The sequence below is a fragment of the Candoia aspera genome, chromosome 6 (assembly GCF_035149785.1).
Source record: "Candoia aspera isolate rCanAsp1 chromosome 6, rCanAsp1.hap2, whole genome shotgun sequence".
NCBI classification, from domain to species: Eukaryota; Metazoa; Chordata; class Lepidosauria; order Squamata; family Boidae; genus Candoia; species Candoia aspera.
The window spans coordinates 92426240-92443430 of NC_086158.1; the positions used below are offsets into that span (position 1 = coordinate 92426240).

At 40.4% G+C, this 17191-nt stretch overlaps 1 protein-coding gene across 2 annotated transcripts in view; it reads right to left on the reverse strand.

The window, feature by feature from the left end:
- DLG5 (discs large MAGUK scaffold protein 5) overlaps positions 1-17191 on the reverse strand; it is a 103865-nt gene that overhangs the window by 20274 nt on the left and 66400 nt on the right. Inside the window, exons 13-22 of one of the 2 annotated variants that reach the window (XM_063307688.1) lie at positions 16746-16921; positions 15568-15671; positions 13951-14043; positions 10556-11581; positions 8702-8840; positions 8373-8517; positions 7726-7847; positions 5165-5254; positions 3118-3286; positions 284-446 (exon numbers count right to left, since the gene is read on the reverse strand). In XM_063307688.1, the coding sequence (XP_063163758.1) occupies positions 284-446; positions 3118-3286; positions 5165-5254; positions 7726-7847; positions 8373-8517; positions 8702-8840; positions 10556-11581; positions 13951-14043; positions 15568-15671; positions 16746-16921 (2227 nt within the window). Of the gene's footprint in view, positions 1-283; positions 447-3117; positions 3287-5164; positions 5258-7725; positions 7848-8372; positions 8518-8701; positions 8841-10555; positions 11582-13950; positions 14044-15567; positions 15672-16745; positions 16922-17191 lie in introns of both variants that reach the window. The other variant, XM_063307687.1, reaches the window with a different exon arrangement.

Below are 17191 nucleotides of genomic sequence, written 5' to 3' on the forward strand. Positions count from 1 at the left end.
CAAAGGTAACCCACTGAAAAAAACATGTACATATACATATATATGAAAAGGATGAGGGAGATGCGCTTGGATTCATCAGTGTCTACCAACAGCATGTTAAGCAACCCAGCTATAGAGACAGGGTCATGCAGTAGAGAATGTCAGTGAAAACTAGTTAAAATGCCAGTACGGCTGGGTATTTGCAGGTGTTAGAACAGAAACAGTTAGGTTTTTATACCACACAGTTGACTGAGAAACAGCACCAACGGCCAACTCACTGTCAACATCTATGAAAAGGCTTTACCTCTAACAACTGATCACCATATTCAAGGCCGGCTTGATGTGCAATGCTGCCACCTGTCACTTTTGACACAAATATTCCACCATTTTCACCACACACAATGGAGATCCCCAGGGGTTCAGCGCCCTTTTGCACTTTTACATGACGTGGTTCTTCCATATATGGTCTTTGGGAAGAAAAGAGCATAAGGACACCTCTTCAGCATATGAACACAGAAAAAATTACACGGAGAGCATGCACGGTGCCCACCGTTCCCTTTAAAAGTGGAACAGTGGCCACTTCGAAATGGTGACTAAAATGCTGGAAATGGCAACATTCCTTTCACATGCAAGGGACAGAAGCTGGGTCAGGAGGACTTCAACTAAACAGTATTGATGCAGTTGGAGCTAACGTGAAGGGCACGGAATGCCAAAACAAATTATTAATCGAATGGTGGTGGAAAGGTCTGGAAATACAACACATCTTTGTCCATATTATATATAGGTAAATCAGCATATATAATATGCAATTCAGAATACATTCTAGAAAAAAAGCCTTACATCGATTTATAGCCGTTTTGGACCCTTAATAGTGTATTTCTATATAAATATAGAAATATTGCTACAGTACAGGGTGGTGAATCACAAGATGAAGAAGGGACAACTCAATTCCAATATTTTATATTTCTATGCAGGTAAAACGCAACGTTAGTCAACGAAAATTAAGCAGCTGTAAAGCAAACTCAAGCCATTAACGATGGCGGCTTGCATGGTAGCAATGCAATTACCATGCAGTTTTTCCTTGGGGGGTTTATCCAAACATGTAAATGGCACACGAATACTGCTCAAGGACAACCTGTATATCAAGCCAACCTCAAACTCCTTAGGGAACAGAACCTTGGCGTAGGAGCCACAGGGATTCTCAGAAAAGACCTATTACGGAACAAATATCTGAAAGATGAAGAAGGATGAAGGAAGGAAGGAAGAAAAGGACAAAAATGGCCTTAGAGAAAGATATAGTAACCAAGGCTAATACTATACATTGATGCATGGAAATATGCCATTATTATCAGTCTAGTGCCACTACAGGCTTCTGGAATACAGAACACTGTATACTCCTTAACTGAGCATGCAAAATTCTGAACAGAGCTACCAACTTCCATGCATGCAGTGAGAAAAGACACAAGCTTCCTTTAGTTTACTGCTCTGCTGTTTATATGAACCATTCTTGCTAGGCAAGCAAAAAATACGTTGGTGTCCCCTCCTTAGCAACCAATTGCTAATGTAGGAGGACACCAACTTCACAATTCTTCCTTTTGTTTCCTGGCCAAAATGCAGCAAAATCCACAAAACCATACCAACCAAGACAGCAGTACTTTGACCTTTTATAAACCAGGGCAGATTAAGCACAGGAGAAAATGCAACACATATAAAATATGGTAACCATGGGACTATGGCAATGGTATGAAGTAGAGGGAAGAAACAACAAACTGAAATTGGACAATTATAGGACGCTATCCATCGGTCTTATGGGGAGCATGTGGTGGTCACAGGACAGCTTCCAGAATCGCCAAAGAAGTGTTCTTTGTGTCGATCAACCTTGTCAATTGCATGGGCCTACTTGGCTCTGTACTAGAGACCAGGACATTTAGAGTTGCAGACATTTACCCATCTGGAGTTCTCCCAGTGGGTGGGCACTGCAAACTGCAGCATTCCCAACTAGCATGGTATTAAATCTGGAAGATACAGACCCAATACACCTGGGAAGTGTGGAGAAAGCTCCATTCTAGAAATTGGAGCTTCCCACTTTGGGCTAAAGGCATACTCAACACTCTCCTACAGCTCTGTTTCTAGTACTTCTAACAACACTTCCTTTATGATTCATACCCACCTCCTCTCACTCAATCCCAACCTTCACCTCAGCAAAACTGGACGGAAGATCACTTGTTCAAGGCCAAACAGCAAGGTTCTGCCAGAAATATTTAAATGAAATGTGTCCACAACCAAAGTATGGATTCCCTTATTCAGATTTGGAAAGTAAGGCTTCCAGAAAAGCTCTGGATGAAGAAACAGATCATGAACCTTTGATGGCCCCAGGTCAAATAAAGGACTCTTGTCCTAGAAACAGTCTCAAAGCAAAGTAGCACTTTGGCCGAATGGCACGGCTTGCCTTACTTTTTAATTGTTCCATTTAGAAATGTGAATTCTGAGTAATTACACAGTTAAATTTTGTGAGCAGTATCTATGACCTAAGAAAGGTTGAACTCATTAGTGGTAATCTATTTGATGGTTGGGGGGGGAGGTATTCTGTATTTGTGTTATATTCGGTCCAAATTCTGGCTAGTATAAGATGTAAAACTGAGAAATAATAAATACACAGGATTCCTTGGAATTTTTTTTTTAATTGTAACTGCAGATTAAGTTTCTTAACCCTTCTTGTTTGGATTCTCTTTGTCTCTAAAGGTATACAATTAAATCAACTTGTTTTATCAATTAGGGGATTGAGTCTGGGGAATCTGCTGGTGGATTCCAGTCAACTATTTCAATTGACCACATTTAAAAAAAACAAAACGTACCCTACAAAGGTATCTGAAGGTGGCAACATCTAGCTAAACTTTTTGGGCTTCTAAAGTTAAACAAGTTTGGAACTGATTAGTACTTGTACGAGAGGCCATCTGGGAATAGGGGGGAGGGTGGAGAGTGTAAGATAGACTGGGAAGCTGAAATAAACTTCCCCAAAGAAGACAATGGAAGACCATTTCCACACTGTGGCCAAGAAAACTGCATGGATCTGAAGTCACCAGGAATCAACCCTGACCAAGCGAGTAAGGTATTGGCATAACGACAACCGCAACTTACTTGTCTTTTCGACGTTGCCCTATTGACACCGGGCTCACGGAAATCCTGGGCAAGGTGGAAAGAGAATTTTGTGACTGGCTACTGGCAAAAGACGAGGTCTCCAGGTTAAGCGGTGACTGGGGAGGTGTTACCAGGCTGGGACTGCTACATTCGGAATGAGACAATGAGCCTGCATAAAACGACAGATGAGGATCCATGGCATCTTCATGCTCATCAACTGCAAACTTTAATTTCATGAAAAAGGCAGGGAGTTCACACATTCCTACTGGGTTACCTCCAAGCATTTTATACTGGATTTCCACCAAAAGCAAGTCTCTCTGTCTCACTCAGCAGTTGTGATTGTGCATGGATTGTCAAGGCGTTCTACTCCCTCCCAGGATACTCTATTCTGTTCCTTGCCCATCTCCAGGGTTTTTTTTCTCCAGAAGAGCCAATCAGCAATCCAGAGCAAGCTCATTACTCATTGGACATTTTTGGGATACTGATTGCCTCAGCGACTTTTTCCCCCTTAAAAGTATTTTGCCCTTGCAGTTTCCCTCAAAGTGGCCAATATTTCCTCTAAACACTGACGATGCCATTTTGGCTGCATCAGGACTGGTATGCAAGCCAAATTTAGGCATTAGCTAAGCAAGTCTGAAGTGGCTTCTCAAAATTCCAGGATTCTTTTCATTTGTTACACTTTTATTATAATTTCATATCTGAAAGTCTCCATAAATTAAACCCTCCCATATGGCTCACATGACCCTCATTGACTAAGATACGTTTAGACTCTGCATGAAATCACACCTTCTGTTCAAAGAGGGAGCTTCCCACCACATCCTGGGTTTGGTATGCATCTTGATGGCATTCTTGCCAAATTCAGTTCTTCCACAGCCTTATTTCCTGTTGGCGCTTGCTAAAGAGTCTCAACAGCTTCACACAGCTTAAAGGCCCACCATAACTAAGTCCAGCCATGCTCTCTCCCTTTCCATTCATAGCCCTTCTCTAATTCATATTCAACACTGTCTTCCTATTGTTTCTTGCTGAGTAGCACTGGATCCCACTCCTCTTTTTTTTCCCTTGAATTTCTGCAAGTCTCAGGTTAACAGATATCTAGCTGTTGTATATTATTGCTTGGCTAGGATTGCCGGAAGATAGCCACGTTAGTCTAAATCAGGAGTCATCTGGGAGGGTAGGGAGCCATGGAGATGACCTTGGAGAAGGGATCCAGAAGCTGTTAGGACAACAACAGGTTCTGAAACATGGATTAAGCCGTGGGTGGGTAGGTGGGTGAGAGAGCATTAGAAAGAGATTAAGACTGCCCCCGCCCAACTCTTTGGAGTATAAAAGAAAGGGAAGGGAAAACGCAGAAAGATTTGCAAGACTCTGTTACTATAGCCTGTCTCATTAAAGTATTATAGTTCTAGTCTTTGGGTAGAATCAGTTTCCTGATCTGATCTACTGTATAGGGCATATAGGTAGCACCTTTTCTGACTAACAAGTTTTGTTAAAAGGCTTAAATTTTGTGAGCTGTAGCTCACCTCATCAGATGCACAGAGTAGCTAACCATGCTGTCTTCCCCTCCCTCCCCCCCGCATCTCATTCCAATTTAAATCCTACATCAGTCTAACCACTCTATGCATCTGATGTTAAAAAAATGTAAATTTGTTACTCAGAAAAGGTGCTGCCAGACTCCTCCTGATACTTAGCTACTAGAAAGTCAGGAAATGAGCTTGCAACCATGATATATGATTGGCTGAGAAAAACTATCCTCCCATAGGATGTAAAGAGGGGACAGTTACTACTAACATTTTCTGAGAAGAGTTTCAACACTTATTTAATATCTGAAAGAAATTAAAACACTTTTTAATTTTTTTTAAAAAAGTGTGATTGAATTACTGTATTTCCTTGGGGATTCCATACAACCCTAGTGAACAGACAAATATACTCTAGGATGTAGAAACTTGCATCTGCTGTTCTTATTGCAAGATTCTTCATTAAAGAAGAATCAGGATTAATCACTCACATATATGGAAAAGATGGAAGTAAGAATAACTGCATTACTTACCCCTTTCAGAGCCAATGATGGACCTTGGGTATCTTGGTGTTGAAGGTATTTTTATTCGTTCTGTTCTATACTGTAAATTGCTGGAGGAACCTACTTGAAAGTGGAAAATGAGAAAAAAAAAGACTTGAGAAAAAAAAAAGCAATACATTCATTTAGCTCCTGAATCTTCCAAGAACCCAGAAAGGCTGGTAACAAGACAAGATTTAATTGGTGAGAATTCTCATTTGGATGAAGCCAAACTAGACTTTAGGAAGATAGCTCCACAGATTTAAAACACAGTTACTTCAATCACATGCAGGGTGGGGAAACATCTTATTTTAAAATAAATGGGATTCAGGGGAAAGGGTACAACCTCTCCCCATCTCTCTGAAGCCCTTCTCTCCAAAAAGTGCTCATCCCTCCATCAGCTTGAAGTGACCTGGGTTGCAGCACCAAGAATTGACAAAATATTATGGTCTTTCCTTAGCTGTAGGCTAAGTTGGAAGGCTCTAACACAGAAACCTCCCTTTTTTGCAATTAAAATAGAACCTCTATACCTACATTATTGGGGAAGCTTTAGGTTTAGCTACACACACAATACTTTTGCATATGTTAACTACGCATAAATACATTGATTAACGTACTGTATATCAGTATATTAATGCCAGTATATTATTTATTTTATTTATTATTCAGATTTATATAGCTGCCCATCTCACAGACAAGCGGTTCTCATTATCACAAAGATTTAATGCAAATCAGTCTCTTGCCATGTATATCAAAAAGTGTCGCTTCATTATAGGTATTTGCATGGAAACAAAATTGTGTGAGATTCACTCAAAGCAAGCTAGAAAGGCAAAAATACTTGCTCAGGAAGGTTCAGACCAAGAAAGAATGTGGAAAAGTACCAGAATGAAGAGTTCGAAGAAGATAGAACTAAAGATGATCCCTAAAGCAAGAGATAGTTCCCATGTGAACTATATGGGAGGTAACGATATTCTGGTGGAAAAGTACCAGGAAGTACAAGAAAAATGGCAAGGTGGAACTGGCCAAGCTTTGATGGACTGTTCTAGCCTTGTTGGAGAGTATCAAAATGTATGAGAACTGCAGTCCTTGGGAGTCAATATAGAGAATGGGAGTTCCCTCCTTCGTTCTGCTGGAACTCAAACCTGGCCTGGCCAACTTGGAAGGTGTCCATGGGTATGTGACTTATTGACTGAGTTCAGAAAGTGAAAATGAAAGCTACAGTATAAATCTGCACTTGTTTCTTTCTTCCTGAGCTTCTGGATAAAAAGAAACAACTAGCACTGGAGGTCCTTTCCGGTCCCTAGTGTGATACAAGGCACTCTGGAGAGCAGAAAAAAGTTCTTATGTCTGGTTGACAGCCCCTGATATCATGTACTCCTCAAGGCCTCTGCTTATACTTTAAAAAAGAGCATGTGTAACCTGATCATAGGACATATTCTGCACAAAAGCTATCACAAATGAAGTCTAATTTTTTTTTTACTGTTTCACATTCAGGGCTGATGTATAAATCGGTGCCTAGAACTTTAGGGATAGAGGTCAGCGCAGTTACAGAGAACCAAACTGTAAAAGCGGTCATTCATGACATTAAACCCCAATCCCTGCTCAATGCAGGAATCCAGATGAATGCATCTCCAACAGAGAGCCTCTCCTTCAATGCCTCTGCAGTGAGAAGGAGCCCACCGCTTCTCCAAAGAATGGATTCAGCTTTCCTGTAATGTAAGAACAGCATTCTGTGGCCTGCGTTCTACGACGACAGAGAACAGAATGTTCTTTCTATGGTCAGACACCCATTCGGGCACTTGAAGAAAGCTTTCACATTCTCCCCACCCACCTTTTATTTGCAGAACTTTGAGCTTTCTCAGGAGTTCCAGTCTTTGACCCAATTCTAATTGTCCGGATCTTTTTAAAGCATCGCATCCACAAATGGACATAGCAGTTAAAGCAGATCTGACCAGCAATGACTACTTTGAATTAGATTATTTTGGCTTCTCCTTGTGACCAGAGGCAAGACAGACAGTGGAAGCAAATAATGAGGGAGAACAGATTCCTTTCTATAAGTATGGTTCTAAAGTGGTAATCTTTCCATGCAGGCACAGAAGTTTTTCCATACCTGCAGAACATTCCTGGAGTGTTTTAGAGCTGTCTTTCAGTGGGATGCAATTTGCAACCCTCCTATACTGTGCATATTCAAAGGTGAGTTATGTATTTACTGTAGCCCCTTGAGGTGATACATAATATTTGTCGGTCATAGTGAGGGCTTGTGAGAGGATAGAGCAGTGTTTCTCAACCTTGGCAACTTGAAGATGTGTGGACTTCAACTCCCAGAATTCTGGGAGTTGAAGTCCACACATCTTCAAGTTGCCAAAGTTCAGAAACATTGGGATAGAGGGTAGAAGAGTAGGAGCCTTCAAAAACAAAACAAAACACACCACTCTAGAACTTCCAAGAGAATTCCTCTCCAATAATGTCCCCCTGCCAAGGGAAACCCATATACACAATGCCCTTAGACTACAAAGACTAAGCAGACCGTTTCCTCCAAATTTCAGAAACCTTACCCAGTCTTGCACTAGAAGGCAGTGAATTTGAGCCATGTGATGATCTTGAGCGTGTATTTTCAGAACACTCACTGGAGTGCTTATGACTCAGGTCCAAACTCAGATGTCCTTGATGCTGAGCACTGCAACACACAGAAAGTTGGTTACCTGAACACATGCACTCAACAGTAACATCAGGCACATAAATGGACATAAGACACCATCTCTGTCCAATAAATATGATCTGAAATACAAAAAGCAATGGTAGAATGGAGAGATTCACCAGTCCACCTCTGAGTACCAATTTCTGGCTGAAAAAAATGCAGTGAGGACCAGGGCTATGCAGAGAGCCAGAATCAAAGGGCAGTTAAGTGTAGCACTTGTTTGGAACCAAATCTTAAACCAAATATATATTTAGCTGGCATTATATGCTAGCTGTGGAGGGCAGCTAAGCAAATCCAGGAAAGGACACAGCTGCTTTAAAGAGTTCTTGACTGATGCTACAACCTCACTCATGTGCATTCAGGATCTGGATTCCTGCACAGCCCTAAGCTGGCTTGATGCCTCCTTGAAGGCTTCTCTGAACCTTTTGGCTGACTATAGTTGGAAGAGGAATGCTACAACCCATGGAAATTCATTTCAGTTCAAGGTTCTCCTTATCTAAGTACCCGGGATGCAGGTGTTGGTGGCAATATTGATTGGCAGCAGATGAGCAATTGGTGGTGTTAATTCTATGGCTCCATGCTGTGTAAATAGGATTTCTCATCACAGCTGTCACAGCAGAACACGGTGCAATGTTTCTCGGGACTGTACCTACAGAGCAGAGGGAACAAAGTTATAAAGAGTAACCGCTGTAGTAGCTCAACAATAATAGACAGCTGATTGCTACAATCTCTAGACAGAAAAGCTGCCCCGTGGGCATGGTTGGGCAGATGTCATGCAACAGCAGAAAGAGTCTGTACTGAACAGTCATCACATGCCAATCACTGGTACCAACCTCCTGACAGGATTCCGGAGTATAAAGAGGCAGACACAAACCCATCGCTATGCCGACTGGCCCGTTTGGGTGAATACGTCGGCCATTCCTGTAGCTCAGGAGAAAGCAGCTCTTCACTTGCTGGAGTGTATTTCTGTACCTGTGGGGAAAGTCCAAAGCATCTTCCTATGATCTGGGCAACAGTTCAATCGAATGCCAAAGGCCAATCTATCCATTATGATAGCAACTGCCAAAATCTGTATTTATAAAGGTGTGTTGACCTACCCAGCCAATCAGGACACGTTCCCAAACAAAAGGATCTCCTGTGAACTCATAACAGGCTCTTTGATCTACTCTGAGAACAAGCATTCCAGGTCTTCCCAGTGATGAAACATGTGTGTTCAGATATAGCACTTCATATACAGTTGTACAATTTCTACTCACATACAACTAGTGCAATGCAAAATAAAAATGTAGCTATCCCTTTCTTACAGCTTGATCATTTCCCCCTTTGTAGTGGAATTTTGGGCTAATTTTCCTGATTACATTTCCTAGCTTAATCAAGGGAAATTGATTAAAAAAAAAAAGGCCCTGTGATCAGATCTGGCATGACGATTGCCAAATTTTCTGCCTCTACATTACAGCGTTTGTTTACAACACATTCATGACTTCTGTTGTAATTAGCGGTCATCCCCTTCCTCTCTGTTCTTTATTTGCCCCAAGCTACCTTCATGCAATTCTTTAAGGAAAATTGGATTTGCTTCTCCTTCAAATCCTAGCATTCCTAGAATAACGGTGAGAAACAAAAATATATTTTATTTATGTATAGAGCAATAGAACCAACCTTCTGTAGCCATACTGGCTGATTTTCTTTGAAGGTGTTCAGTGTTTGGGTGCTATCTTTTAATGCTTTTTCCCCCCTTGGAAGCCAGAGATTTCAAGTCACAATGATTACTGAAAGCAATCTGCAACCAATTAGTTGTCACAAAATATTTTGTGACACTGTGAACATTCTACACTCAAGCAGGGAGAATGCTTTCCAAATGCAAAAGACAGAAGTGGCTGAAATCACTTGCCCTCTGAGAAGGCTCAAGCTTGCAGGATATTGTCTTCAAGTAATACACTTTTGGTGGGATTTTTCTACAGAATAGTCTGGAACAATCAGCTAAATGCATAGATTTCTCTGGTTATTTTGCTGTAAAGCTGCAATGCAGATGCAAGAATTAATTACACTCCTAGGTAGCACATGTAAATGCTCCATTCACCTACCTATCCATCCATATTTCAGAAAAATACGTAAATCAAACTGATTCAACAACTAAAAAACAATTCTGTTTCCAAAATGGAAAATGTGGTTTAAAGGAACAACTAAATCAGTTCGGTTGGGGTGTGTGTGATTTAGATCTTGATTCAAAATAAATTATTTACATTAGAAGCAAGTTCTAGGAAGTTTAAATAGAGCTAAGTTTGCTTTAATTCAGGTCTCAAGCTTCATGTTGTAGAGTTGGATGATTTATCACCTTAAAGAAATGTTACACTTGGTTGTAAATGCCATTTACAGAGAGACCCCAGAGAATACTTAACAATAAAGTCAAGCTTAACTGGTTTTTCTGAGACACAGATTCCTTCGCTCCTATGCAAAAGGAAGAAAGAATTAGTGAGTGAGTAAAAGAAGCAATCTCGTGTGGAAGTGCCACACCTATGCTTTATTTTAACAATCAGGTCTGGGGATGTTCAAAAGCATTATGGCACACCTTTAACAAGAAGTTAACCTTTCTGTGATGCAATTCACTTTGATGTAGGAAAGATAATTTAAACATTGAAATCACTCTGGAAAGTGTTGGCCAGGATCCTTCTTCAGGATCCCATATCTACCTGCTGAGATGGATTAGGAATGGGTACGGGGGTTAGTTTATGTCTGAAGGCAGGAGCAGATTTGGGCCTTGGTCTTTTAATTTCAGGCTCTTCCACTCTTTGAAAGCCAATGTCATCTTCACAGGATTTTCTTGAAGGCAAATGTGCAGTGTCCACCCCCTCTTCCCTGTAATAATGTCCTGAGGGTCTACCTCGCCCTTTGAGAACACAAGAATCTGGCTTCAGTTCAATGGACAGAGGAGGCTGGACTGTAGCTGGACTAGGAGGTGGTGAGCCCGTTGTGACGGTAGACTCTGACGCAGAACTGGCCTGCTGTTTGTGTTTAAATTTAATAGAATCACTTCTTGTCGGAGGTGTAGGAGGAGTGGAAATGGCTTCTGTTTTGGACGGCTGGGGTAAAAGTCCCAACATCTGACTGGGAGACAGATAATCCATTTTGGGAGAAGTCAGAGGTCTTTTGAAAGTGTCAGGATCAAAGATGGATTTCCTTTGTTTGGGCTTTTTGTACACAGAGAATTTTTCCATTTCTGCTGGAGCAAGGTTGACCACAACTTTAGGCCAAGTACCACCACTGTTTTTCCCACCTGGTCCTTTGTCTAATGTACTCTCAAGCACAATGCAATCTGCCACTGTGGGTTCAAATGAAAGCCTTGGGTTTTCCAGGTTAACTATCCCATAACTTGGCTCTCCATACCCATCTGGACCAAAGGATCCAAGGCTGTGCTCTGAATTACTGTGGCACCCGTGGACTGTGTTCCGGTGGGAGTCAGTATGTAAAACACTGTTGGAGAACGGTTTCAGACTGCAGTACAAACCATTCTCTTGATCACTCTGGTCCTTCTTGACATCCATTATGTCTGGACTGAAAATATCTGTTTGGGTTGAACTGTTGTGCTTTAAGTTCCTTTTATTTTGAACCTGTACTTCTGATGCATGAACCCTGCAATTCGGTATCTTCTCCGAATCCTTAAGGTTTTCAAATATGTTTTGACCACTCCAAGATGAACTTGAGCTCTGAGGATAAACCTAGGTTGAGAAGAAACAACATCAGCAGGAATTTAGCAGACCACTGCTACAGAATTTATATATATAAAAAATCCCCTTCTCACCCCTATGGGTTGTATATGTCTTCTTCAAACTCAGGTCCTCCACCAGAGGCCTGGGAGTTTGAGGGTTCTGCGCAGGATCTCAGCTGTTCCTAGCACTGCACTCTTCTGGGCAGAGAGCTCTGAAGTTGGTCCTGGGATCTGTTGGAGCCACTCTCCCAGCCCCAAGTGCCCCTACCACCACTGGGACCACTTTGGCCTTCACTTTCCACATCCTCCCTAGTTCCTCCTTCAGGCCCTGGTCCTTCTCCAACTTCTCATACTCCTTCTTCCTGATGTTGCTGCCACTTGGCACTGCTACATCTATCACCACCACTGTCTTCTGGTCCTTGTCCTAGACAAGGACCAGAAGACAGCAGTGGTGATATATATGCTATAAAGCAATACTAATCTTATATATTAAATCTACCAGGCTGTTGGCTTGCTACACTAAAATACATTAGTATTTGTATCATTAAACTGTTACAAGAAAAACTGAATTCTGAAAATTATATAAAAATACATCAATTTTTATAATTTATTCTGTAATTTGTGTTATTTATTTATTTATAAATTTATTCACCGCCCATCTCCACCTCATGGGGGACTCTGGGTGGTTATTATTACTTTATCTTATTAATTATGGGGATCGGGGAAAAGCTTTAACATAGCTTCCTCACCCTAATGCTTTCTAGAAGTGTTGGGCTAAAACTTGTAAAATTCCAAAAAGCATGCAGATTGGCACCTGATTGGAAAAAGCTTCTATAACAAGTCATTACAACTGTATACCAGCTCCTGATTTGTTCAGCAAAACTTTTGGCTTTTGAGATTTCATTCTTGATGTGAAGAACTCTGAATATCTACATCTCAGGAGTAAGCAAGATTCTCAGCACTGAAGGCCACATCAAGCCAAATGCCACAATCCTGGACCAATTCATTTAGTTAACCTGCTGTACAGGTATATATGCTGTATGAGCCAATATGGAATTGCTGACCTTTAGGCAAAAATACGTATCTTGTCTCTCAGATCAGGCTTAATGATAGAGGACCAGATAATTAATATGCCACCATTTTTAAACAAAGATGCTGAGGGAGATTCTGGAAGTTATCAGCTTAATGACTGTTCCAAGCAAATTGGAAGAAATAATCAAATAAAAAAATAACTCAACACATTAAAAAAAGACACTTTGCTAAAAGAAAACCAGCATGGAGTCTCCCAAGATAAACCCTGTGTCATCAACCTTTTAGAGTTTACTAAAAGTTTTTTTTTCAACATATAAAAACTAAAAAGGATGAAACAAAAGAACTTACAAAGAGAAAGAGAAAAAACTAAAAAGTGTGGAAGGACAAACAAAACTACTACAGAGTGACTTCTGACTTTCTACAGCAAAGATATACATAAATCAATATCAGTATCAATTCATCCTTTTTAGTTTTTCATCTGTATGTTGAAAAAAATTAATAAAGGTGTTTTTTTTAAATAGAGTTTACGAAAAGTGTTACGTAATGCTACACATGGATGGCAGTGACCTAGATTTTCAAAAAGCATCTGACAACATTCCTAATCAAAGGCTTTTAAGTAAACTTAATGGCCATTGGATGGATGGCCAACTAGTTGGCAAAGCAAAGGGTAGGAATAAATGGGGAATTTTATCAATAAAGGGAAGAATGAAGTGGAATCCCTCAAGTATATATGATGGTGTGATGCTTTTTAGCTTCAAAAAATCTTATGTATGAGGAGTAAGATGGCCAAGTTTGAGGAGGATACTCAACTAAACTACCCTGGAAGGTTAAAAGAAAAAGTGACAATGAAGTGCAAAAGAAGAATCATTTTAACTTGGGTGAATGGCAAATGCAATTTAATTTAATTAAATGTAAAGTGATGCACACTGGAACAAACCGACTTCACCTGTACACCAATGGGGTCTGAACTGTGTATAACCAACAAGGAAGATGATATTGGGATCATAGTAGATAGCACAATGAAGATGATGATCCAATGAAAAAGGCAAATTCCATGCCTTTTCAAGGGATCATTAGGAAAAGAACTGAAAATAAAATCACCATTGGAATGCCCTTATACTAATGTTTGGTACATCCGGATCTGCAGTACTGTGAACAGCTCTGATCATCACATTTAGAAAAGGAAGTAACAGACCTGGGAAAAGGGAAAAGGGAACAAACATGATAAAACCTCTAGAATGTTTAGGAAGAGGACCACTGTAAAGCTGGGTAATACAAAGTCTGGAATCCTCTCCCATTAAATATTATTTACCAACGAAAGATGATGCTCTCTTCATTCCCACTCACCTTCATCAATGAAAGTGTAAGAGACTCCCTGCAGTTTCGCAGCAAAGCTTCACATTCAGTCAGTGATTTATTGTCTAGTGCAATGCCATTTATCTGCAAGAAAATGGAGACATATCCAACATGCAACGGTCAAGGAAATACTAGGATATTCACTGTATTCAATACTGGTCTGACAGATTCAGGTTTTCCATACCCAATTCTTAAAAGGAAGATTTTCTTGTCTGCTTGTTTATCAGCGCTTAGATATATACTTCTACTTTGTACAATAACTGGAACCATAACACACAAAGACAGCAACAGCCCAAATTAAATTTCGGTATTAGAATAGTAAGGCAAGAAAGAGCAATTTTCTGAACCACACTCAGTTTTTGGAAGGGGAGGGAGAAAATGGGCAGGGAGACATTGCAAACTTGTTCAGACCATGCCTTGTACATGGGAAGGGCCAGGATGTTCTGCTTCTTCCCCCCACCACCCCCTTTGGTTTTCCGTTAAACCTATTTAGCGCTGCAGTTTTTCTACTTCAAATGGCACCGTGGATTTTTTTTTTAGCAAACGTGGGCAGAATAAGACTCTAAGATGAAAAGAAAGGTTCAAGGATTCTGTGGCGCTTCCATTAACAGCCCTGTTCTAAGGAAACTAAGGTTGTGTAGGATTTGTGCATAGCTCCCAAAACGTAGATGTGTTTCTTCAAGGAGCATTGTTTATGTGCTCCGATTAGGAAAATTCACAACCAAATTTGAATTTTAAGGCGTTTTGACTCCAAAATGATCTACAAATGTCTTTTCTACATACCTCTGTCAGGAAGAGGAAGAGAAGGAGAATTTGTGAATGATCTGGAGAAGAGCAACACACATGCATGCATATGTACATGTATTTATTAAACCCAGAAAGAACATCAGCAAGCATTTCTGACTCCGGATTGCTTAACAATATCAGCCTGAAACCTTAGCTATTGGATGTGATGTCTGGATTGACAGACTATGGATTGTATCTAACTAGCCAGACTAGATGAAACCTCATTGGAAGAGACATTGCAAACAACAGTTTGTGCTTACATGGTTTGAAACCAGCATGACCCAGATACTGCAGTGCTCAGCAGCTGAAAAATCAAACTCGATTTGCATATTTCAAAGCTCAAATGATAGTTTGGGTGGCACAAGCTATGCTGAAATAGGAGATTATCACTTTGACAGAATGGAACTGGACTGCTCCTTATAAGAAAGGCTGGGAAGAAAGCTAAAATAATTTGAAGAGGAGGAGGAAAAATGATTGACGGAGGGGAAAAAAGAGAAAGGGAAAGGGAACAACAAGAAGAGAGAGATGGTGAAAAAGGAGACGATTATTCTAAACCAAAAAACTAGCTCCTTTTGGTGACAAGCTAAAGATACCAAGACATCAGGAGAAGGAACAATAAGAGACAAGTTAAACTTAGCTTCTTCATACCGACATGATAATTTTAAGGGTGACGGTAGTGAGATTTTAAAGCACATTTATCTCCAAAGTAACTTTAGAAGAAATTATCACCATTTCTGGCCAAATAAGCTTTGCGTCTCACCTGATCTGAGTTCCTACTGCAAATCTCATCTGTGGGCTAAAACAGATTAAAATGTAACTTACGGCAATTATCCTATCTCCCACAGTGAGGGATCCATCCTTGGCAGCTGGACTACCAGTCATTACTGTAGTAACAAAGATTCCATTTTCTATACCAATTCCACTATCTGAAATGGAGAAGATCAATGCCTAAATGAACTTTTATTAATTTCATGCACACAGGGCAATTCTCTCACACAAAGTTTATTAGCACACACAATTCATCTTTATTATAGGCATGTCTGGGGGATAGTGTGTGTGTCTGTGTGTGTGACTATTCTGTGCCTGCTTCCTTGTGAAAACCAATGTAAAATTTTCCTTCTTTTAAAGGATGTGAGTGAGATGGCCTTAAAAGAAACAAATAAATGTAATTAATTATGACTCCTTCAAACCCAACAAAGCCTCCATGATTAAAAATAATACATATTTGGAAGGCCGTCTAAGAGGACACAGCTGTCGTGTCTCTATTCCTCCAATCTTTCTTGTAGCATCTTCTTGGAAACATAATGTTGGCCAAAGTAGACCACTGGCTGAACCAGCTGGACTCCTCAGTTTTTAGGTGATTGCAGCACATAATATATTCTCAGCACTCTGAATTCTGAAGTTCAAGATGTTTTCTCTGTAGAGCTGAACTGGTTATTTCCCTTCTAATTTGACCGGTACAATTCCTTTGATATGTATTTGCCATTTGAGCAGCTGATCTGTCTTGTTTCTACATTACTTCTAGGTGAGATCTTTGACATAAGCCTATAGCAATGACTCCTGAAGACACACAATCTTGTTTTGAGTTCTCAGCATCTGGCAGCACCTGGCAGACTATGCAAGCTAAGCAAGGCCTGGTCTGGTCAGTACTTGGATGGAAAATCTCCAAGAAATGCCAGGTGTCAGGTTAAATTGGGAAGTCAAAAAAAACAAAAAAAAAGTCCAGGAAAATATCCCATTATTGCCAAGAATAATGGTGAAGTCCGTGAAGCCGTGAAGGAGAACTATTAGACCACTGATACACAACAGAAAACATCTTCTGTAACAGGCATTTCAGTCTTACAGGAACATAGACCAGGAAAGCATACCAACAAACTCATTCATTTCAGTAGCACATTCATGAAATAGTGCAGTGGAAGTATTTATTTGATCTCTGCGTATTTGTTAATTGACAGCACCAATAAATAACCACTGTATTTAGAGCAGTATGATGACCTTACCTTTATGGCCTGAAAGACTGATGTGCAGGGGTGTTACCACCTTCCCTCCTAAGGACTTTCTTCTGCGAACAACCATATTAATAACTCCTCCACCATTAAGAACTGCTTTTATTACTTGCTTTTTGTCCTTGTTGGTAAGATCCACATCATTTATTTTCAGAAGCCAATCGTTCACCCTGATTAATTAGAGCAAAACATAGGGGTCGATTTTTTTTTTTTTGGCCTAATTTTATATACAACTGATGATTAACCTGAGCTGCAACCATGTCTAACACCAGCGTGATACCGTAGGCTCTCAGTTAACTCGAACTCACGCAACCGGCACTCTCAAGCAACCGGCACAAAAATCGAACCAGAAAAAAAACCGTCACTCTCAAGCAACCAGAAAAAAACCCGGCACTCTCAAGCAACTGGCAAAAAATTTGTATCTCTCTGCTGCCATCTAG